The sequence below is a fragment of the Salarias fasciatus genome, chromosome 23, assembly GCF_902148845.1.
Source record: "Salarias fasciatus chromosome 23, fSalaFa1.1, whole genome shotgun sequence".
Classification (NCBI taxonomy): Eukaryota; Metazoa; Chordata; class Actinopteri; order Blenniiformes; family Blenniidae; genus Salarias; species Salarias fasciatus.
Window position 1 is genome coordinate 25,000,676 of NC_043766.1, and position 24,735 is coordinate 25,025,410.

The 24,735-nt window shown below is 41.5% G+C and overlaps 1 protein-coding gene across 4 annotated transcripts in view; it reads left to right on the forward strand.

Annotated features, from left to right (window-relative positions):
- Positions 1 to 24,735, forward strand: part of dab1a (DAB adaptor protein 1a) — a 101,242-nt gene that overhangs the window by 21,384 nt on the left and 55,123 nt on the right. For all 4 annotated transcript variants that reach the window (XM_030083790.1, XM_030083791.1, XM_030083792.1 and 1 more), the window contains exon 2: positions 11,115 to 11,398. In XM_030083790.1, coding sequence (XP_029939650.1) covers positions 11,329 to 11,398 — 70 coding nt within the window. In that variant the 5' untranslated portion in view covers positions 11,115 to 11,328. The remainder of the gene's footprint in view (positions 1 to 11,114; positions 11,399 to 24,735) is intronic.

Genomic DNA, 24,735 nt, shown 5'->3' on the forward strand with positions numbered 1-24,735 from the left:
TACGTACATTACTGCTTGGCTTACTGACACTCAGCTCCCAACAAGTATCGCTTGAGAAGCTTCAGTTTGACATGCTGGCTTTCACCATTATTCTGTTCCGGTGACTTACACTGAAGAGATAACAAATAACTATTTAGAATATCTTTTACATCTTTATGTAGCAGCTATCTTCAGACACACCTGTAACTCCACCTTGTTATCCAGTAAAAAGCTCCAGCTTGTGGAACATTCTCACACAAAAAATCCTCCAGTTACATTGCACATCCATCATCATTACCCTAATAGCAAATGTAAATTAGGTTATTATTGCCACGTTACCAATTATTTAGGGAAATAAAGGCTTACAGGTTAGAATAACGTCACAGGAGTTATGGTTATGTGAGGAGAGCTATTTACACAGACAATACTGGAAGGCAGTGTTTTGTTCTTATCCAAACATTCATAATAAAATCTGTCAGCTCTTGAAGAGTTTCTTTGCAAACCAGCCTATAAATCATTTCCTCATAATCAAGCAAGGACAGCATGGTCGTTTCATATGAGTGTGTTTGACAGTAGAAATTTTTGTCTGTGATTTAGGAAGAATCAGCAGGTTTAGGTGATGGATGCTCGCATACAAAATAAAATGTGAAACATTTGGATTTGCTCCTGAATTATGTCATGTTCATTGTGTCTGAATGAACTGTTCAGACACACAGAAAAGCAAACCTAATCCTGTATATTTACTCTTCTTTTCATTCATCTATCAGTCTCTCTGTGCCTGCCTTTGGATGCACAGTTTGAGAAGCTTGTGGTTTTTGTGTGATGCGTGCACTCGTGTGTGTGTGTTTGTGCAACAGTACTGTGCGACATCATGATTAAGTGTTTTGAATAATTGATGATTGCATCCCTCATTAAGTCACAGTCTTCTGCTCCGGCAGCTCCCCGACTCTATTTTTATGCACCAGAATCCTCGTCTCCTCTCCTCCACTCTACAGATGTAGCAAATCCATCACTCACTTTAGGCTCTGTTGATGGAGGTCCAGAGGGGCTGTAGGGGATCTAAATCATGTTGAGTGGACATTTTTACCAAGCCAGCACCACACTAGGCTGCGGCTCAGTGATATTACTTCTGTAGGAGAGAAGAGCGACCCCTGGCTTTAGGTACTGCTGGGGACATACTGCCTGCAAGAGGCCAAACTCTAAATTATGTTGTTGTAAAGCCAGCAGCTGGAGCAAGGTTCATTTTTCAATCCCTATTGCGAAACCTACTATCGCCGTTTTCTTTTCTTTCTTTCTTTCTTTTTTTTTCTTTTTTGGGTGCTTTCTGTCCTTCCCTGTACACAATTTATTTATTCATTCACCCACCACTGATGCATAAAATTAAATAAGTAAAGACCCCATGAAAATAAATAAAAGCGGCATTTATTTGTATCTGAAGGGTCAGGGGAAAGAGTGGTCAGGAGGTCTGGTGTGTGCATTGGTACTGTGCTCTGTCAGTCATGAAAATGCATTACCATTCTGCTGACATTTTCCTCTTTCTGATTACTACAAGCAACCATAAATCACTGAGTCATTCTTGGAGAGGACTGCTGCAGTTCTTAGTGTTACAGACTGTGGATAACAGGTCTGTGTGTCAACAAGGCCTTGTCACAATTCCAGTTATTTATTTATTTATTTATTTATTTATTTATTTATTTATTTATTTATTTATTTATTTAGATATTCCATCCACATCCATATGCAAAACAGCGACATAAACCATCCATTCATCTTTCTCTTATACTTGCCTCATCCATTTAGGATTGCAGTGGCTAACACAGGATTAAAAGCAGAGTCCATCCCAGACAGGTCACAAGACAAACACAGGCAGTCACACACTTACCATGACCAGTTTAATAACAAGCATGAAATAGCTTAATGAGCAGGTTTCAGTTTGGAAAGAACACGAGCCAAGTCAGCGGTTTGGACATTCTTTAATGTGAATGAATGAGAGAAGAGCAAAAGTAAGGCCGATTGTAAATTGTGTTCTGCCAAAATATCAAGAGGAGGTGAAATATAGTTTGTACAACACCAGCAACTTTATCACCTGTGACATTTGGACCAGAAAAGTTAACCTGATGTGGCTCATTAGTTTAACTCACCAGCACATAACTCCCAGCTGATAAGCACTCGTATCAGTGCTTGGTATCATTAAATAACTAGAGGTTAGTGCACTCGTCCTTTAAAAAAGTGTTATCGGTGCATCTCTAGTTCTCACCTCACCTGAGTAACACAGACATGTCAAAAAAAATGTTTTGTTACTGTAACAAAATTATACAATCACTGCCACTGTTAAATGAGTGTGTGGGCATATTTTGTGCATTAGCATAAGTTTTGTGGACAGCCGTAGTGATTTCCATCTGAATTGATCCATCCTAATGTCAAACTGAAGTTCCAGGCTGCAGCACAGCTGAATTAAAACTCAGTTTGCTGAGTTATCAATCACAAACCAAGCACAGACTAAGACTTCAGCAAATGTGTGTATGGTTTCCCCCCCGGCTGTGTTAATGAAGAGGATGCGAATGATGGTGGAGTAGTGTAGTTTGGTGAAGTTGTAGGAGGCAGCAAGAAGATCAGAATGACAGACAGAGAAGTGGAATCAGAGGTGGGTTTGTTAATAAAGGCATATCCACAGTCTGTCAGCAAAGCTGCCTCTTCCTCGCTGCAAGAAAAAGACAGGCTTACACACATTGTTGAGCAGGACCAATTTACATTTTAGCACATTAACAAGGCAGAGGAGACACACTCACATACACAGGGGAGGTGCAGGCAGAATGAGTTTCGTTTTCATCTATTTTCCCCTTAAAACATGAGAAAGAAGGAATTCCCGAAAGAGAGTGCAGCGCTTTGATATCTACAGCCCTGTGTCTGTAAATAGGTTAGGTGAAGATGGAGTGTGCATGTGTTGGGCTGTTTAGGTGAAGACAGTGTGTCTGTGCGTGAGTGTTTACCTTTTGGTGATGAGGCCTTTCCTGAACATTCCTTCCAGTCATCCAAACACTCAGGGGGCATGTGTAGCACCTTGAGTCGCTCACAGCTCCCTACTTCCATCTTTCCCTGCAGTGAACTGCTGCTCTGGTGGGTGGCCGGGCTGCCTGACTGCCGAGCAGCATTCACCGTTGTTGTTGCAGGACTGTCGGTCTGCTGCAATAGTAGGTGCTTTAGCCACCAGGCTGCTGCAGTAACTCTGTTGAGGCACTGTTTTTATGCAGTGCAGATGTAATCACAGCTACAGTTACAGCTCCTCCCTCAGCCAGAATGAAAGTGTTATTTAGATCATTGTCTTTTACTGCATATCATGCTTTACCTCCACTGCCAGTTCATTTTAACTGGAGTCATATGCATTTCACAGTCACTTCTCAGCTAGATGTTTGCACAAGAGTTTATGCTGGGCCTTCAAACATCAGCCTGAAATATTATAGCTCTCTGATGTGGCCCAGCTTGAAGCACTGAAGCTTCAGGAAAATGGTTGTTTCTTTTTTGTGTTTTTCCAGGTGCCATAGCATTCTCCCAGCCTCAGATTAAAGGTTTGGCCACCAAAAAAGGATGTGTAGTCCTATATAAGAATAAAATCTTAATAGTTTTGCTTCCTGGCCAATATGCCAAAATAAGCTTAAAAAAGGTTTAAAAAAGAAAGTAACTTTAAATGAAAAGATGGAAATGTTTAGTCAGCTATGAACAAATGACTGTTAGATAGATGATTGGTTTAAATAATTTAATTATCAAAGGCTATTGTTATATTTCTGATGTTTTTATCAATAAGTATCAACTAAATTTATCAAGTAAATTGCAAATCATTTTGGTACTAAGTCTATTTATGATTTATAACTTGTTTGGAATTTGACTTATTTAGAATATTCAATATGTGACTTTCTGCCGTATCAGATTGTTTACAAGAAAACTTTCATAGTCCTCAGTTTGATGACTAAAATATTTACCCTCTTTAAAGCAATGCAAGCTCTCACTTGGTTAACAATTTCACAGTCGACACATGTCACAATACATGGCAAGACCCAAAAGCAGACTCACACACAGATGATCACCGTTCATGAGACTTTATTTACTCAAGAGTATTTTGTATTTGTGGCAGTGGTATCGGATGTAAGATCCAGAAGGGCGTTCAGCAGGTCTGAGCAGGAATCCAGAAAACAAAAAAAGCAACAAGGCAAAAAACAAACAAACAAAAAAAAACAATGTGGCACGGAGACAGGAGGGAGAGAAATTAAAGTAAACCAGGGAGAGGAGACATACAGGTGAAACATAACTGGACAACACAGAGGGAAGCCAACAGGAAGAGCAAGTTCACTGAGACACTGACAAAACTGGTCATTCAAAAGAAGGAGGCCGGAAAGCACATGAAGCAAATCAAACACGGTGATACAAAGGGTCAAATTTGCCTTACTATGATTAAAGTCAAAGTCTTTCCTCCACATCCATTTTTTCACAACTTCATGTGAACAGAGTAATTGAAATGTGTGTTTATACCTAATTTTGTGGTCATTTAACTTGAGCAGTTTGTTTAATAGCAGCAGCAGCAGCAGCAGCAGCAGCGAGTGCACTGTCCATGCTTCCATATAACCTAATTACATTACAGTCAAACTTAGATCACACTAAAAAAAAAAGTAGAAAAAAAAAAACTGATTTCCAAAGAACTAAAACTGCCGAGTCATGAAAAATCACTACTTGTCCATTCTGGAAGCATTTTTTCAATATCCATTCAGTTGATTTTTTTTTTCCTTGGATTTTTTTCAGTTTTTCTTGTAACACAAAAAAAGAAATCAAAGTTCCCCTTTCGCCCCATAATATCCATAGGTTTTTACATTTACACCTGATACAGATGACTAACTTTTTAGTGAGAAATCATCTGTTAGAAATTATTACATTAAAATACCTCAAAATATTGCAATACTATTGAAGGGCCCTAACATAACAGACGTAAGGGTTGTAATCTTATTTTCCATAATCATTATTTGGCAATTTATTGTTGACGTCATCTGAAAAATCCCATCTGTGCCAAATGTCACATCTCCGCTGTTATATCATACTGCATCTTTAAACACTTGACGATTTGTAATCAGGCTCAGTTGTCATTTAAGTCCTTACAGTGAAGCGTTGAAACATTTAATATCATTAAAAGATTCACCATTTGCTGTCGATAATTTGATAGAAAGTGCAACACATTATTTAAATTTTTTAATGTTTGATAGTTGGAGTCAAAGCATAAGAAAAACACTGGTCGAAATGTGATTGTTTGGCCATCTTTGAGTACAGCTGGTCCTGGAGGGTCATAGTTCTGAACATTCTCCAGCAGAGGAGTGTCAAATGTTTACTGAGCAATATGGCCTCAAATCAGTATCATGACATATTGAGCAGTGCACCTCGATAACGATAAAATGATAACTACCCCATGCATGCAAAAATAACTTAAGTTTGGCCACTGAATGGGTCTATGGCAGCATAATTGCTTCACAGCAAATTTTATTGATATCATGATTATAATGGTGTTTTATTGCCACTTTAAAGGACTGTAAAACTACTCTGTGTGAAAATACATGAAAAACCAAAAGTGCTTTTAGGTTAAGATTTATTGAACAAATAGGCACAACTGAAGAAGTTTAAAAGTATAAAATAACTTACATTTTCTGCAAACACACTATTAAAAATACAATATCTTATAAACAAATTATAAACATCGATGTTTACAATGCTTTGGTTATTGACTGCTGCCTCGTGGTGGAAGTACTTTTTTCTGGTTCTCCGTGTTGCTTCTGTCTTTGAGCTTTTTTTATTTTCTCAAATGGAATCATGTGGCTCTGCTGCAGGTGGTGGAGAAGGTTCAATGTCTTACCTTGACTTGCTGCAACAGTCTTTTATCAGAGTTTATATCTGACATCTTTTTAATCGACGTCATCCTTGCTGAACCCAAAATGTTGCCAAATAATTGAAGAAGCAATTTTGGGGGGTAAGAAGCTGCTGGTATTCCTCCTTTACCAGCTCTACCTCCGATGTAGCAGTTCTGTCAACTTTCAACTCGTCCTCCGTTCTCTTCCTCACCGTCTCTTTCAGTTCTTGCCACAGACTCGGTGGGTGGAGTTATGTGACTCCACACGCTGTCCCGTAGTGCAGCGTCTGGGACTTAAACACAGTCTACCTACACGGCCAAAAAAGACTCTAATTTTATTTTATTTTTTAAACACTGAATGCTCCAACATGGGAAAAATGATTTTTAATAAATGATAAATTTTGGTAAATTTGATAACTTTTGTCTTGGCCGAGTACTAATGCAATGTTGAGAAAGACTGCTGGACTCACAGTTGTGTACAATTCATTTTGACAACTTGTCTCACTTTTGTGCTGTAATTGTATTTGATGAGATGCCCTGATATTTTTTGGCACAAGTCGCTGGATAAGTCGAAGGTTGTTTCCAAGGACATGTCTGCTTTCCATAAGCAGTGTTGAACAAAGTGCAGGGATATATTGCAGGTGGAGGCGTGACACTGACCTTCAACCTCATGTCTTAAAGTCTTCTATTCTCACCTTTTTCCGTCACCTCAGTTGCCTCATGCTCTGGTATCACGTTCACCTGTGGGCACGTCTCATCCTCCAGCCTTGACTAGTTGATGTTTGTGCGTCTCTGCTGTTCCTGTCTGCCGTTTGTCTTCTCCTGAGCTGGTTGTTGGAGCATCAGAGTTGAACGGACATTGCATTTTCTCTTCAATCATTCGTAAACGGGTAGGTTTTTTTGTTCTTTCTTTGGACTTTTTTTTTAAATCTAGATTGAGTAGACATTTATTGACATTTATTTCTCTCAGTTTGACTCACTTGTGCACTTTATCAGCTGACATTTCGCAGTGTATTTAACCACTTGTTTGCTGGTGAAGTTGAAAGAAGCTTGTTCATTTACCAAAGAGACACCCAATTCCTGATGGAATGAAGCATGGTTAACCTTTATCACACAGAGTTACTCATCAACAAGAGCAGAAATGTGTTGCCGATAAGGAGTCGGCAGTGTGGTGTCAGGATACAAAGGTGGCCTTGGTTAAGTGTGTGATTCTGTGTGTTGGAGGGGTGGCACTAGCTGGAGTCATGAGAAAAGCAGTCTGGAGGTGGTCTGCATGATTATTCATTATTGAGATGGCAGGAGAGCTGAATGAGTTGAGCCACTAATCTAACTCTGAGCCTGATGGACAGAACACAATTACACCGAGAGAGTGGGAGGTGGGAAGAAAGGGGAGGAGGACAGACAGCCAGCATGCTCCCCTCCTTCTCTCTTTTCTCTCTTCTTTTTTCTTTCCATTCGCCTGGCAGACTTTGCTGTAGCTGCAGATGATTTCTGGGCAATAAGCTCCTGTTTGGCAACGTCCTGTCTATGAAGTCGCACACGTACGGAGACGGGCACACACACACACACACTAACACACATCGTTGCTTGCGCGCACACTCACACATGTAGATCTTCACATCACCCACTCACGCCTGCTGGCAGCGCCCCAGTTACGGACATCCAATTTACTGCTCATTCCGTTCCCCTCTATCCCTCCGCGCTGTTTCTGCTCTGGTGTAGCCTCAGATTGCTGTCTAAATCCAGACACACTAAGCCATGTTCGCATCCAGCTCTGCTGCTACATTTAGCACATGCTCTGATTCCAGGTCAAACTGCCACTACAGCGTTGAAGATGGCTTTTGATGCTCTTTCTGTCACTTTATCTGAAGGCATTTGTATGAAGTTGACGCTACAGCAGAATAGTCTGGCGGTTTTTTTCTTTTTCTTTTTTTCATTTTTTGAGAAATTAGCTCGTTCCTGTCCTACAGGGACCGTAGCTTTGGATGTACAACGGTTTGCTGAGTCTTTAGAGAAGCAGCCATATGTCTGGAGCCTCCGAGATGTGTGGAGAGTTCCACTGCAACAGATTTTTCTTTTGAGGCTTCAGAGTTTTGTGTCCTGCTCAGTTCTACCTGTGAACTAGCACCTGTTTTTAATGGGCTGGACTTTGACAAATGTGTGTGAAGACCTTTTAAAGATATAAAACCTAAACTGTGAAGTCCTTACAGGTTTTTTCCCTCTTATGTATTTAATTTCGCACTCAAACTAACACCAAAGAAACATCTTTACTGAAGTTACACCAGAGCAAAAGCTGTCCTTTATTTTCCTGGGTAAAGCAGTGAGAGTTTCTAGCCCATGTCTTCTCTAGTCCAGTTTGAGGATTAACAGACTGTGTCTCTTAAATAGAAGCTCCAGATTTTGCCTGAAAGACTTCACAGCTAGAAGGAGGAGAACAAATTCAGAGAACAAAAAGGAAAGAGAAGCCAGGGACAGACGGGGACGTGTTCAGGGTTACAGCTGAAGCCGCTCAACCTCCTTTCATTCTCTTCTGATTTTACTTCCTTTGGCTTTTTTTCCTCTCCCCTTTTACCCCTTGCTCATTATCTTACTCACCCACTCTATGTTTCCTCACCCCTCACTTTCTTTCCTCTCTGTTCATTTCTCTTCCCTCTAACCCCTCTCTCTTCATAGTCACTCTCTCTCCATCCATTTGGTGGAACAGTGCTGCTGATAATGCCTGTAATTGGAGTGACTCACACTTTTCCAGTGTGTTTGGACCAGATAAAGAATATTGTCAGCATTTTGCCGACATGGCCTCTGCTGGCAGAATTAAATGGACTCTGTTCTGTTCTGTCTGCAGCAAATTAAAAGCCTCTCAATTCATCTGTTCTCGCCCGAGGCTTACAGGGCCTCCTATTCACACAGAAACACCGTGGAGAGGGGGAGGACGAGAAAGAGAGATTCCCCCCTTCCCCAAGAAGCACCCGTTCTTTTGGTTTTGTTCAAATCTGCACTCAGCCACTATTAGATGGAGACGGAGACGGAAAAGTGAGGTCAAGACTGATAGTCTAAGAAGAGGTGAAGAGCTGCTCAGGAGGTAGTCACATTCATTATGTAGCGTGTCAACTTGCAGCTGTCTCCTGCTGTCCTTGTACTTCAGCATCTCTAAGTAAGAAAGGAGCTATTCTGCTTTTCCCTGCACATGCAAATGTGTTTTCATGCATTCACACGACTGGGTTGGAGTGTTAATCTTGAGTGTTTTTCTGGCTACAAGTTTACGGTCGTCAGACTCCAGTCACTTGAGAATAACGTGGTGGCAGATGGGCAAAGAAGGGACAGAATGCTGAGGCCAGAAGGACCCATCAGATACTGGACATAGCCCAAGGAGGCCAACTAGTATTTCAGTTAAATAGAAATCAATACAAGCTGGATCTTCTTAGCTTTACTCATTCCCCTCGTTTGCAATAAAAACCACAGCCACTAAAGTTAATTGTTGAGATCTCAGCATGAAAGCCAGAGAGAGGGACATGACCTCAGCAGCTGGGTCCTCACAGCTGCAGTGGCCAAAAATAAAAGTAACTAACCTCACAATTTTTCCCCAAAATCCTCCTTGGTGGTGTTTCCAGACTGACTTCCCAGTTTGCGTTCATTCGACAAGTAGTAAATGATTATCTGTGTAGCTCAACGGTTCTTAAACTTTTCACAGTGTCACCACCTGAGAAAACACTGAGCTATCCAAGCGTCGATGTTATGCCGGACCTGAACATACAGTATTAGCTGTTGACTTATGACTTATACTCTCATTTTGAATATATGAATATAAATTTGATTAGCTTTTTATTTTTTCATCAAAAGTTTCGTACATTTTGAAGATTTTACAGATTTTCAAAAATGGTGTGCCGCAGCTTGAGAATCAAGATTCTAAAATTTTCAAACAATCTAAAACTATCACTCCTTTTAAAACTGTCATATATTCTAAAATTCACAAATATTTTCTAACTGTCAGCCTTTCTAAAACTGTCATGCGTTATAAAGTTCACAAGCATGGTAATGTGTGCACAGTTGTACTCGTGATAAGTGATTGTCGTAAATGCTTTAAAATTGTGTTTAATGCAATTTTACTGCAGCTGTTACCTTTCAAATAATGTGTAACATTTTTAAAACTTATTGCATCATATAGTGAATGAATTTAAGGCGGTTTACTTTCAACGTAAGCCTTTCCAAGTGGATGCCAGTAGAAATAAAATTAAAAAACTGCAATTGCCTGACTGACTAATGTCAGGTATGCTTGGGGCAAAGGTTATTATCGATAGCAAATAAAGAAGCAGTCGGAAAAGAGTAAAAAAAAAAAACAAAGAAAGCATGATTTTTCTATAAAAGTTTTGATTTCATGGACTAGCTTGGACACACAATGACTTTGTGTTTCCCTGAGGAGGGTCATCCCCTCTCAAACTTAAAGTAAATCAAGGAGTTTTCAAAGATATGCCGTGACCATTATGATGAGATTTTCTGTCACACTGAAAACAAAAGCTCTCATCTCACATCAAATGTTTCAAAAGAAAGTAAAATGGTTTTGTTTTGTTTTTTTTAATGTCTGACAGGTTTCTGGGCAGTTCTCGTGTTTTTGCTTGTCTGGGAGAAGATCTGATACATGACTATAAACGACAAGATTGTTGTATTTCATTACTCCCCTTGTGTGTACTATGATTGTTAGGGTGCAGTTCTCTTGTAGGATTTTTTCTCCATAATCTAGATAAACCCACGTTGAGTTTTCCCTGTTACTAGCTCTTTTCACTTGATAGAAATCTGTCGAATACATGGACCATTTGTTTAACAATGTCTTGTGAACTTGTTTTCAGTATTCGTATGCGTTTTTCTTATTTTCATGTGTTGAACTTTTATGTTAGATAATTAAAAGCTCATTTATAGGTTATACACTCTGAACGATCCCAATTTTATCAAAATCATTAGATGATATTGTGTGTAAAAGCATTCATATGAGGTAGGTTATTGATGATTTTACACCTATTTACGTATTGAGTGTATCACTGAAAACAGAAGTGAATTGTTTCTCACAAAATGTCCTTGCTGAGGCACATTATTGACAGGAAGCATTAAGCCGAGTGCAGGTCTCTCTCTGTTACCATGGGCAACATCTACTCAAGAAACAAGCTCATTCTCATGCCTGCTGATGACTCTCAGGATTTCGCCTGCCAAGAGTGAGCACCACCTAACTGAGGCAAACCTGTTTCTTCCTGTCTGTCTCCTGCAGCTCTCTGTGGGTGTGTGTGGGATGTCATGTCAGGGCTGAAGCCCATTCCTCTCCCATGAGCCTGTGTGCCCACGCACACACCTGGCGCCTCCACGCACGTACAAGGCGCCTACACACCCGCAGCCGACGCTGACGCCGTGAACTGGACCCTCAGAGTTCAGCGGACCCCAGCTGAGCCGAACGCAGCGGAGTTTAGCCCAGTTGGAGCCTGAGGATGTCAACAGAGACAGAGCTACAGCCAGCGGTCAGGCCCAGCAGCGTCAGACGGGACTCCAAAAGGAAGGGTAGGTGCAGCGTCACACCTGCCGCACAGGCAGAGACAAGCTTAGGAAACTTACTCTAAAGGTATTACTAATGACACATAATTGAACTAAAGCGTTGATGAGATTAATTCAATTATTGCCTAATGAGGAGAGACATCGCTTGATTCACCTCCTTCATGTTGCAGGAGAAAGCCCTTTTCACAGCAGATGCCTCTAAAGTAGGGAGAGCTAAGGTGTTACGTGACTGTGAGTCAGCATGCACAATGCCCTGACATGGCAGCAGCTAAATGGATTTCAGCTGTCATTAATTCTATTATCTACTGGGGTGCTTTCCCTACTATAACGTGTCAAAATGTCTCCTGCAAGAAGCCTGCACCAAATCATCACCTGTTAGCGGGGAAGATGGGAAGAGTAATGAGATTTCAATAAGTCTTTTATGTGTAAGATTGAGCCCCCCAACATGGATTACAAATAACTCTTACAACCACATTGATTCACATACACACCTTCATCGGCTACTTTTTCATCCATTCATTCATGCACTATCTGCGCTCACTTTAGAGCTGCTAAGACAGCATGAAGCCAGCCTATCCCAGCCAACGCCGGTCAAATGAAGGGCACCTTCATCAAAGAAATCACCTTCACAGAAATTCATCCTAACAGCCATTTCAGGGTCACCAGTTAAACTAACGAGCATCCGTCTGGATGTTGGCAGGAGTAACCAGAAGAAAGCTTCACTGAAGGGGAGAACATGCAAACTCCTCACAGAAAGCCTCTTCCCTTGAATTAAAACCAGGCTCATGTTAGTGTGGCAATGGCTACACCATTGCATTGTACTGCACCAAATCGTCAAATCCAATAAATGATTGGCTTTTTGGTGAAACAGCCATAATTGGTTAACTGATAAATCACAATTAGTCAGTGACACAAAACATTTAGTGCCATTGATTGCCCGAAGCTTCATTTCAGAGAGAGATGCTTCCACATCTCTGGATTGTGTGTAAAAGCAGGAATATCTGAAAAATCCTGCACAGGGAGACCATGCAAACTCACAGAATTACACATCAATCAGCAGGTCTGGACGTGTGAAGAAACAGTGCTTGGCATTATTTTATTGTACCTCCCGCTGTCCTCATTAATCATCATCAATTAAGTAATTTGCCATTGATGGGTTCTTGTTTGACAGCGGAGCGTGTTGAACAACAGAGCCCGCTGTTGTTCATAACTAATTAACAGGTGTGTTCGGGCACAGCAGGTTGCAACCAAACAGGTGTGGACGTTGTTTGGTGAGAAGCTTAAAAAAAAAGTGCAGGTGTGAAATGCTCCAGAGGGTCTTTGCTAGCAGGTGTAGCAGATCAAGCCTGCATGGTCTCAGAGCAGAGGTGAAGCCGGGGAGCGGGCTCGCAGCCATCATCCAGCTGCTCGGTGCCACCTGCCCGACAGCAAGAGTGACGCCCGGCATTCTCTGAATAAGCATCTGATTGATGTAGGAAAAAAAGTCCTCGGACGCCTTCGGGAATGACACTAAATGGATGCACGCGACTATACACACTTGCTATCACCTGCAGCAGATGCCTCATTGCACACAGCACGCTGCCACAGCCCCTGCAAACACGCTGCGACCCACCTCACCTCCCCGTCACCATACACAATGTGTGTGTGAGGGAGGACTGAATGCCTCTCATGTCCTATTTAGAAACAGTATTGTTCTGCTGCAATGGAGATCATGTTCATCATTCACACTGCTCTCCATATTTAGAAGAAGCACACACACGCCCGCATGTACGTACACACGCACACATGCACACACACCATGGAACTGGGATTGAAGCAGAGAAGAGCATATGAGAGGGAAGATGAATAGTTCGCCTTCAGCATTGAGACTTAAGGGTTTTCCCTTCTCTCTCTTTCTCTCATTCTCTCTCTCTCTCTCTCTCTCTCGCTCTCTCACTGTCTGTCTCTCTCTCGCTCCTTGCCTCTCTCACTCACCTTTTGCTCCGTCTCTATTTCTTTATCCCTCTTTTCTCTGTTTCTTTCATATTCTTTCTCTTGCCCCGTCAGTCTGTCGTTTTTCTCTCTATTTCTACCCCCTTGTGTGTCTCACTCCTGTTGCCCGACTCTCTCTCTCTCTCTCTCTCTCTCTCTCTCTCTCTCTCTCTCTCTCTCTCTCTCTCTCTCTCTCTCTCTCTCTCTCTCTCTCTCTCTCTCTCTCTCTGACCTCTTTTACCCCAAACACACCTCTTTATAGCTGGCCTCTATCTGTAACTCTCTCTTTTTTTTTTGTACAAATGGAACCTAAGTTTTGCTTGGTGTCAGATCCATCGACTCACGCAGGGTGCATTCATCTCTCCTCTGATCTGGGTCATTCTTCCTGACAGACATACGGGCACACACATACATGCACACACTCTCAGCAGGGTGATGAAAGTCAAATGCAATCACACACCACACACAAGTAAATGCACACGTTCTCCGGGAATAGGAAACTTTAACGTGCTTCATGCATGACCTGGAATCGCTCCTGTTCCGTACGTACACGTTCTTGTCCAGCTCTCTGGCTTCTGTCTCTGGAGTGTCTCATGTTCATTAAAAATAGATATCATCCCAATAGCCGATTGTCATTAGGGTTTAAACTGAGGCTTTGGTGTTGTCAGAAGTCCCTGAAGGATAGTCCTGCGCTCTTCCCATAGCTTTCCGTTTCTCTTTCTCCTCCTCCTCCTCCTCCTCCTCTTCCTCCTCCTTCCAATCCTCAAACTCCTAAATGACCTTGTCCTGGATAAGTGAGACGCAGAGGAGAGACTGATCATGAAGAGTGAGTGCGAGTGAGAGAGACTAATGAGTCGATGTGAATGGGAGCTGTTTAATCTCAGGCCTTTGTTTCACACTTCTGTGGAGAAGAATGTAATGAAAAAGACTATGGGACTGCTACGTGTCACACATTAATCACAGGGCGCATCCGTGCATCACAGTAAGAGAGCTAGTCCGTGTGCACGTACATTTTATTCAAGAGGTCAGGGGTCATTTTCCCGACAGCTCTTCCTCCGCTGGTAGTAGACGGTTTTTATTGAATTAGAATGACATGGTGGTGATAACCCTGACCTAAGTGGAATAAGTGCAGTTTTGTGCTTTCTTGAGCAATGAATTAGTCAGTCTTACTGGTTCAAGTCGGTTCTTGAGGTAAATAGTCTTCATTAATCCCTAATAAATCCAGAGAGATTACATCTCTCCACCTCTCATCCCCCTTCCTCCAGCCCTCTTACATTTGCGTCGGCCTGTTAATGTCTTTCTCCCCTGATCACAGCCTTGAAGTTAAGAGAATGAGAAGAATGAAGTAAGGAGTTTATTCATTCATTGAAACCATTTTTTGTGTTGTTTTCTTTTCCTTTTTTTTTTCTCAGTGAAGCATGTTTTGATAGTCGTCATTATCAATAAAACATGTAGCTGACAGTCTGCCAGTGGAAGCACTTTTATGAAAGTGTCACATTAGAACAGCATGCCAATTTGACATTTGTGAAAAACCCGACAGCTGCAGACAGTTTTGTCTCCACTTAAAACTTTTCCATCTCAGCGCCCACCTTGCTAATGAAGTATGATGAAGCGTGGACGCCTTACTCTGGGGAGTCTTTGAATCGCATTTGCCACTTCCACCGTGCAGACGAATCATTCTGACACCACAACGCGGCGTCTCAGCGACGCTGCATTTTGTCAAACGTAGTGTAATTAATGTAATCAGGGATTACACTTGAGCTGCTGCAGAACAGTTCCTCAACTTATGCTCTGCTTTTCAGCTTCACCCTCCGGAGGCTTTTCAGTTGGTAGTCAAAACATGATACAAAAGAGGGGTTTGTTAACAAGTTGGCATGCTGCGAGTTTGTTTTATTTTACAATGTTCTCATTTAGCCATAAAACATCTGAAAAACAAATAGTCTACGTTGTTTATCCACAGTCAATTCGGCGTGAAGTTCAGCTTCTTTAGCGCCTCTATTCTGATGATACCGAATAAAAGAGCAAATCAAAATAGTGAAATCCCACTTGGGGAATGAGCAGTCATAAACTTTTCTCTGTGAAGCTGGTGCGATGCCTTTGTTGTTAGTACAGTATGCACGCACGTTATAAGGCGCTGTAATGCAAATTTACAGCTAGCCAAATGTGGGTAACTCATGATTACTAAAGGTGATTTCAATTCGGATTTAATAAACCTCCAATCTGAATGTGAACGAATCCCCACTGACAGCTTGTGTCACCTACTCTAATCAAACCACGATGGAGTTTGGTCTTTTCTACTCGCAGTATCTTCTCCATAACAGCGTTAAATGTTTTAATTAAGCATTCACTGATATCCGCCTTTCTTTCATGAGGTGTCAGCAAATATGATTATCAGTTATAATAACTTCAAACATCGTTAACACACAGTCAACTGTCACTACAACTCTGAAACATCACGACTCTCCCACGTTGGGATCTGGCTGAGGATGTGTGGGAGGCTATTTCTACACTGTAGCTGGCAGCCAGCGGCACGTGAAGAGTGGTTAAGGGTTATAGCTGTGCAGCTGTTAGCCTTTTGTGTTTTCATGCGTGGATGTGTGTGGGTGTGTGTTTGCTTGTCTCTGGTGTGCGATTAGCAAACACATTATCATCTTGGTGTGGGTATTATGCACACATCCAGTCTATCTGGCACAATCACCGCAGCCATTTACTCTGATATCTTTCCCCAGGGAATCTTAGAGCACAAACAACAGCATTTTCAGTTTGTGTGACTAACTTGGTGTGTGTGTGTGTGTGTGTGTGTGTGTGTGTGTGTGTGTGTGTGTGTGTGTGTGTGTGTGTGTGTGTGTGTGTGTGTGTGTGTGTGTGTGTGCGCGCGCGCCTTCTATGAGAGGTAATCAGATCTGTTCCCTCCAATCAGACAGAGATTGAATTGAATTGGCTGTCTGCTGTTGTGGTTGTCAGTGGAGTCCAGTGGTGAATGCCAGGGGACGCAGGACCAGAAAGAAATTAGGCTTCTCCAGCCCTAAAACTATACTTAGAGGGAATACCATCCCTCCCTCCTCCCCCCTCTCTCTCTGTGTCCCCGCCACCCCTCTGTCTTTCTCCCTCTCCCTCATTCTTGGTTTTTTATACAGCTCTCTTATTTCTCATCTTCTATTTTATTTGTCTCATCTCGTATTATTCCACACATTTCTCTCCTTGCTTGTTCACCCCCCCCCTTTCTCTTTTGCTCTTCTCTTACATTCACTATCTCATTTTCTCATTTTCTGTCTGTTATCTTTGTAGGTTTGTTTTTTTAGCTTTTATACCATCTTTTTCTTTTCACTCTTTCTTTCCCAATTTGTATGTATTTTTTGTCCGATTCTCTTTTTTCACATTGTCTCTTCATTCTCTCTTTCTTGAATTATCTCTTCTTTTTTCTTCCCCTATTTCTCTGTCTTTCTCTTCTCCATCACTTGCTCTCTCTCTCTCCACATCGGTCTCTGTCTCTCTGTCTCTCCTCCCTCTGTCCTTTCCTGATCTTTTGTTCCTTTCCCTCACTTAAGTTTATTTCTGGAAAATGTATGGTCTGTCTTCTTGTCTCCTCCTCCTCCTCCTCCTATTTTGTCATCCACAAGTTTTAATGCATCTACTTCTCAAACCAGAGAATCAAAGTGAGGATGGTGTGATGTGATCAATCCAGCTCCTGGGCAGGTGTCACGTCGCCACTTGGCAAACCCGCATCCTCCCCTCGCTGTGCGATGACTCGCTCGTCTGCCTCCATTCCTGTGTTCAAAAAGCTTCATCCAAGCTTTCATATGTGACCACACTGAATTAGCATTCAGAATGCCTGACTCAGAGAGAAAAAATATTTATCAGGAAAGCCTTTTATTTGCTTTCCAAACTCTGTGTGTGTGCGCGCGTGCATGTGTATGCGTGCAGGTCCGCGTGCCTGAGTGCGTGTGCGTGCACTCACTCACATGCAGTTTGTATACTCTGTGATCCTCTCAGTGTGTTCAGTTTAGTGCTCCTCTCCACACTAGCCGGGGTGGCTTTGCCCACCACATCACTAACTATGGTCTCCATAGCAACAGTTAGCTCCCTGCTCATGATTTTCACAAAAGGAAAATGTCCCAATGTCACACGCAGGCTCTAATAGAGGCCGACACTCTCACCCTGCTGCGCTGGTTGAAGGACTGTGTGTTGAAAGGGCATTTCTTATTTGTTTGAGGTTGACATGCTGCTGTTTTCTATTTCAGCCTCCTCACAACACACAGTGTGTTCTAAGACTGAGAAGGTGCACACTGGGAGATGAAACTCAATCTGTATTTGCAGCATTTTAATGCGGTGTAAGAAAGCACTGTCACTGTCGCCTTGCATGATGGTCGTGGGTAATTAAAGGCTGTGTTTTTCACTCTTTCATCCCTGTCAGTAAGGATGCTTCTGCAATGAACATCTTGTATACAATATAGGTGAGAAACCTCTGTGTCAGTGGTTTCCTGTTATTCACACTGACCCAAGTTAAGCACAAGTAAATAAAAATACAGCAAGATAGGTTAGAAAATCAATTATGTAACTTCATGACTTTTTCAGAATTCACCCTCAAGTGGGATAACTTTTGCATTAATTTAGGATACGAAATTCTGACTAAACATTCCTGAGCTTAAAACTGATAGATGAACAGAATACGCCTGATTAGTTCTTCAGAGTGGCACTTGTTAGTAAGTGCAGTTTTCTCATTTTCTCCTCAAGTTGTTAAGAAACAAAAGATGTGGAAGAAAAAGCATGAATATGTTGGAATGTTTGATGTGCCCAATTTTTAGGGGTCAGAGGACCTCCAAAAATGTTGCTCAATCTATGTGCTCCTGGTCTGCATTGGTCAATGTCAAAAGCTTTTTCCCAGTTTTCCGAGTGAACAGGTCCAACAGACCAGTAAGAGCAAGAAGTGAAAATGCACAATCAGCCAGTGGTTTTATTGGCAATTTTTGTTTTCTAAAGGAATTGTTTTTTTTTATTTGGTTGTACATGAATATTCAAAAAATATCCACATTTATTTACACTGTTCTTTGTCCTTGTCCCTGTGCCACAGATGTGGATTCTCTCTCTAAGAGGACACGCTGCTAGTGCCAACCAGGAGCAACCTAATTTCCTAATTTCAGGACATGTCAGATAGACAGCTTTAATTTCAGCCGGTTTGTAACAATTTGCTCTGAGTTGATGAAGCACACTGTGCATATGCATCAGTGATGGAGAGGACACGTACAACAGAGCAACAGAGTGGATTCCAACAATGCTTTGAAAATGTTTATTCTGGTTGATCTGATGCTTGATAAAGCATTGCCATTTTATTCAAGAAGGTTTTATCACACGTGCTGACCCTAATGAGTGCTGTTGTTGCTGCTGTCAAGTTTAATTCTCGTCATCTGAGCCTCTTTTTTGCTTTCTCCACGGCGTCCTCTTTGCCCTGCTCTGTGCTGATGGTGATTGTGTTTGTGTACGGAGACAGTCAGGAACACACATACAGAGCAGTATCTCAACAAATCACCCCAAAAAGTTCAAAAACACCCATGAGTAAAGCAGTGATGTTGGAACTTATCAATACTGTGGCATTTACACATTTAGCCCTTGAGCCCGTTCAATACTCGGTGTCAGTGCTCATTCACAGTTTTGTTTCAGCCAGCTTGTGAAATGTAAAAAACAAATCAGCTTTGCACATCAATTTACTGGGTCAGTGGAGACTTCAAAGATTCATACAAAGCTTTTTCACAGAAAAACAAAATAGCTCTGTAGCTTCGTTTAATGCACTTTTAATTTCAAAAGCACCATACTTTATATTGTTTCACTTTCTCCATATTGCATTACTTCACGTTTATTCAACAACAGAATTAATTTATTTTGCAGTGATTATGAAGTCACATATTTTTAGAAAACAAGCATTTTCCTGTTAATATCAAAAAATTAGGTTGTTTATGAGTTTCATACCTGCACAGACCTTTAGTATTTTTGGCTTTTATTTCAGCTTCAGTGTGTTCAAGGGGGAAATGAAGCTATTTACTTGGCACACCTCTTTATGGACATGTTTGCCCACTCTTTCTTCTCTACATGTCTGTGTAAGCTCTATCAGTTTGGACAGGGAGCAGCCGGCTTCCTGCAAACATTATACTTGATGTTCAGGTCTAAAAGTTCGGTCTTGGTTGCATCAAACTCGTCTGCTCTATTTGGAATGTGTGCAAACTTGAAAAGAAAGAAAACCCGGGTGTTGAGAAAAAATATAAGTCGGCATTATGAAGTACTTACTGGCTGAGACAAATCCCTGTGGAAATAGGTAAGTTACATGTGCAAAGCCTGTGTTTAGTGTCGCTTTTCAGAAGAAGTAGAAGGTGGCAGCACATAAAAGCATAGGATTTATGTAGAACCCTGTTTTTGGCTTAATGATCTTCATTTTGTTTCATAAATGTAAAAACTACATTTTTATTATGCCGTCTAAGTGATTATTTGACCTTTTCTTCTCCAAATCTTATTGGCATCCTGCAGAGGAATTAGCATACACATCTAAATATTCATGTCACCACACTGATACAGAAACATGCTTTAAACCTTTTACGTTATTCCGGGAAGGTGTTTTAAATTGTACATTGTGCAGTAGTATTTAAGGGTGGATTCACTTTTTGCTCAAAAGAAAAAGCAGACAACATGTGGTTTTCTAAGCTTTTTCTAACAGGGAATACAAGCCCTTTAATTTAAGCTGCACTTAGAAGATGTAGAAATGATGATAGTATGTGCACAGCGAGGAAATAAGAGAGAGTTAGAAACAGAGAGAGCGACAGAGAGAGACTCTGGCAGATGGTTGAACCTCCTTTTCCTTTTCATGCTGTATGATATCTGCCAATCCTTCCTTTGCTCTGTCGCCCTCTGCCAGGACCCTGGCTGAGTGAATGAAGGCAGAGGGATCATTACGCCAGATGAGACAGGGAACTATAGACAGGCGAAGGACAACAACTTCAACTGATTCCTATATTTTAGGAGAGATGACAGACATAAGAGGAGGCTTTGTACTGGCATGCTCGCCTCGGCATGAAAGGAAGACTGCCGCGTTTTCAGGAGTTACCTGTGTTTTTTAATGCTCTGAGAGAAGCACTGCTCCACAGCGACACACACACACACACAGACACAGACAACCCTGTGTGTACACAAGCAGACACACACGCGCACGCCTCCTGTTCACACAGACTGTGGGATTTAGGAAACAAATAGTTTTGACACTTTTCACTCAGATGTGTTTTTTTGTGTTTGAACAGACGGTTTGTGTGTCTGTGCCTCTGTGTGTGTTCAGGTAAGCGAAGAATGTGAAAAATGACAAGGACAAAGTGTTTGGTGCCTTCTCTCCTTCTTTTGATAGCAGAAGGTATTTGGTAGAGGCTTTGGAGAGCTTCTTTCAGCACTATCTAAACGTGGATCCTGGGTGGAACTGAGATTTGTGTTCATGTGTGACTGAGAGAGTGAGTGACTGGCGGCTTAGGGGCCTCCGATATTGCAGTTGGTAGTGGGGGGGGGGGGGGGGGGCTGCTTTAACGTCACGAGACAGGACACGAGCTGCCTGTTCGCACAGACCACTCCGATAGCTTGTCAGAGCTGAGGAAACACACAAAAGACAAAACACACTCACAAATAGAAACAGTTGTTAACACCCTTACATCCACTTTTGCAGTCTGTGTTCCCCTCCGTTTGTGAGACTGATTACCTTGTAATTAAAGCCAGGGTGAGGAACAGGCTTTACCTCCAAGAGTGCTGGGAAAACAGAAGGATACTGAGGTAATGGATAAAGAGGCAGGAGGATGGGGAAAGGAAATGTGGAAGTACTGAGAATGGTTTTATTTCAGCAGAACTGTGGTTGGTTTCATATGAAATGTAAAGAACATAAAACGCATCGGATGAAGCGAGGGTAGAAGAGGAGATTAAATCAGTGCATTTCCCTTTGGAAGTTACCGAGTGTGTGTGTTTGTGTGTGCGTTTCAGAAGAAATTCATTTCCTCAGATGAAAACAGGTTTTAGCTCTCCAAAGCCATCCACAGCGGCTCTATTTTGGCCTCAGTCAACAAGGTGTGTACATCAGCTGAGTGCATTTTGCAGACGGAAGCTCTGAAAGCAACATTAGATGTGCGGACACAGATGAGTGACTCTTCTCAAGGACTTTTAAAGACCTCTACATCATTACATACCAGGGACATATGAAGACACACGTGGTGTGAGTACAGGTAAAGGCTCGTGTCATAAAATTAGAATTACATCCTAATCCACTATAAAGTGTGTGCTGACATGCCAGTGATTCCTAAAAATGCTGGGACGGAGCACTGTCAAGATCTCCAACTGCTACAAAAAAATATTGATACAAAAATGTACATATATTACAAATCTGTTTTTTTCCACCTTTCTCTACATCATTTCTAAACTCTACAAATAAATTAAATGTTATTATATTTGAATGGTAATGAGTGTGGTTTCATAAAGACTGACCTATGAAATATTGAGATATCGTGAGAGAATTTGTTCTTGTATTTCATGACAAAAGCCTAAATTATAGAGAATTTAACAAAAACTGAAATAATAGATTGTGTAAAAAAACTTTAAGTATGTTGAATTTTCACAGCCTGAACTATATTCAGCTAAAAAAAATACTTTTTCATTGTAATTCTAATTTTGTGAGACATACCTGTATTTGATTAATGTCTCTTCCTTGATAAATTACTTTGTCAAATGATTAAAACAGCTCAGAGAAAAAGAATATTGAACACATTGAAAGTTATAACATCAGACTATGAGGTGAAGTCCCTCAGAAATGTTTCATGCTCATATGAGAATGTCATACAGGACGACACTAGCACCGTTGAAACCCTGCACATTTTTTATTAAGCTTTTTTAAAAATAATTGAAAAATCATCAATCGTCTTGTATACTTTGAAAAAAATTATAGGACTATATTTTTTCAAATAGCAATTTCCATAAATAACATAAGTATTTCATAATTCCATCTTAAATGAAATGTTTACATGGTAGAAATTTGATTTTTCTTCATAATTTCAAAGAAAAGTAGAGGAACATTAAACAAAATGACAAAAACCCAACAAAAGTGACAGAGATATCTTAAATTTATTACAGACTTGCATTTTTTTCCCATCAATTTACTGAAGGATCATTTGAACTTGTAAAATATTAAAAAATAAGCCAAATGAGACGCAACAACCAACATCTGAACAGTAGAATTATGGTCTGTCCTGGTAAATCAGCTGAAGTCTACAAGTTTCCTAATGTAGTCCAGCTCGTTGAGCCCCACTGTGCAGGTTTGCACCTCCAGAGTGAAGAAGGGCATTGAGTTCGTCAGAAAAGGTGACGACAAAACTAGATGGAACTCTTGAGTCCTGCACAGTGGTGTTCGACACCCATTTTCCCACTGGAGCAGGAAAAGAGGGTCAAAACTGAAACCTGTCCTAGTGTGCTCTGAGGTTAAAGGCAGTCAACTCTGCGACACCATGTACAAAGTGTCATTACGCAAACACTGTGTCTTCCCTGAAACTGTTTTTAATTACACAATCATACCACAAAACACTGGTGCAAAGTCCTGCGTGTCTTAGATATCACCCTGCTCCAGTTGATATGATTGTGATAAGAAAGTCGTAATCAGAGTGTGTGCAGAAGCCATGTCCTCGATTCAGGTGTGTTAGAGCAGTGAAACATGAAACACATAACAGTGACTGTGGAAATGATAGATACTGTAGATAAATACGGCACCTCTGTCACAATTTTCCCTTCATACAAAAAAATGTCTTTTATTATTGAGATGTTTGACTGAGGCAAGAAAAACACATTTTATGTGACACATGTGTTTACATTGTATGTTGAAACCTATTGCATGAGTCAAAGAATAATAGAATTTCTGGCAATTATTGCCTGATTTTAATTTCTTAGAAGATCAAGTGAAATGCCAGAAAAAAACTGTATTCACTCTTCTCTGACTCTAGCCTTACAATCTAGTCAAAAGTTTTCTGACTGCCTCTCAAAAGTGACCTTGAAAAAGAGTGTGTGTGTGAGGGCTAGTGGGATGGTAATGGCCAGTGCGCTGCGTCTGTCCCTGACGTATTTTTCAGCTCTAATTTGTTCAGTGTTTTTCTGCCAGAGAGGATAGCCGGATGCCTCAGGACACACTCGCTTTCACGCACAGGCAGCTCAGGTTTTCTGGCTGTGGCCCTGTCATGCAGGTCAGAGCAGCGGGTGGTGAGGAAATGGAGCTCGGGGAAAAAAAAAAAACGAATAACAAAACATATTTTTGAGAGAGAAGAAGTGCTGAGATGAGAGGGAAAAAAAAAACAAAACAGAATTGAATTCACCAGAGGTCTTCGTCCTCACTGTGCTGCGTCTTCGAGTTAGGGTTACTTTTGAAACAGTGGTTTGACAGATGGATCCTACCATGATCCACCTGCACAACGTGAGTCTAAATTAAATATATTTTACGGTTACCTTCACAGGTTACAGTAGCAACCTGAGACCTGCAAAGCAGCAACAGAAGAGCAGTGGGGTTGCAAAATGCACATCAGTTAAGACACAGTGCTCATTTGTTTGATGAGTTCTGTATCGTCGCCTTTTACACCTGCTGCTTTGCTTCAGTAACTATGGTTGTACTTTTTTTTTTTTCTTTGCAGCGTGTGCACGTGTGTACACTCAGACAGAGTGTGAGCTTTTGTGGTGCCGAATCGATGTGCCAGAAAGCGGCACGGAGCTGAAGGGGAAACTTGTTGTTTTCTTGGCACATGCTGTTTTGTGGGTTTAAAAGAGTCTGTGCGAGAGTGGGTATGAGTGAGTGCTTCATCTGAACAAGTCTCTGATAGATAAAGCAAGCACAAAAACACCCCACACATGTTAAGAAACACACACACACACACACACACACACACACACACACACACACACACACACACACACACACACACACACACACACACACTCGCGCGCAGCAGCAGCAGGGTTTAGAAGCAGGATTAATTGGAGAGTAACTGGCGGGTTCCCTCATGTGCTGTTGAGTGTTTGTTGGGAGCCATCCCAGCTGTAGTTAAGAGCCTCTGGGTGCTTCTTCATCTGGAGCACAGTGAAACAAGCTTTCCAGCCACTCTTTACCAGCCACCGCAAACAACGCTGAACCAGCCAGCGCAGTTATGCGCTACTACTGACGGATGCATCAGTAATTGTGCCGTAGCATAATTTCTGAGGAGTGTAAGGCCAGCGTCGTCACAGATTACAAATCAAAGCGAGGCCGCGTGGGGTCACTTCTCTTTGCTATAGGGAGCTGCTGCATCGCTCCCTTATTCTGACTCAGTTGCCTCAAGCTAATGGTGTCAGTC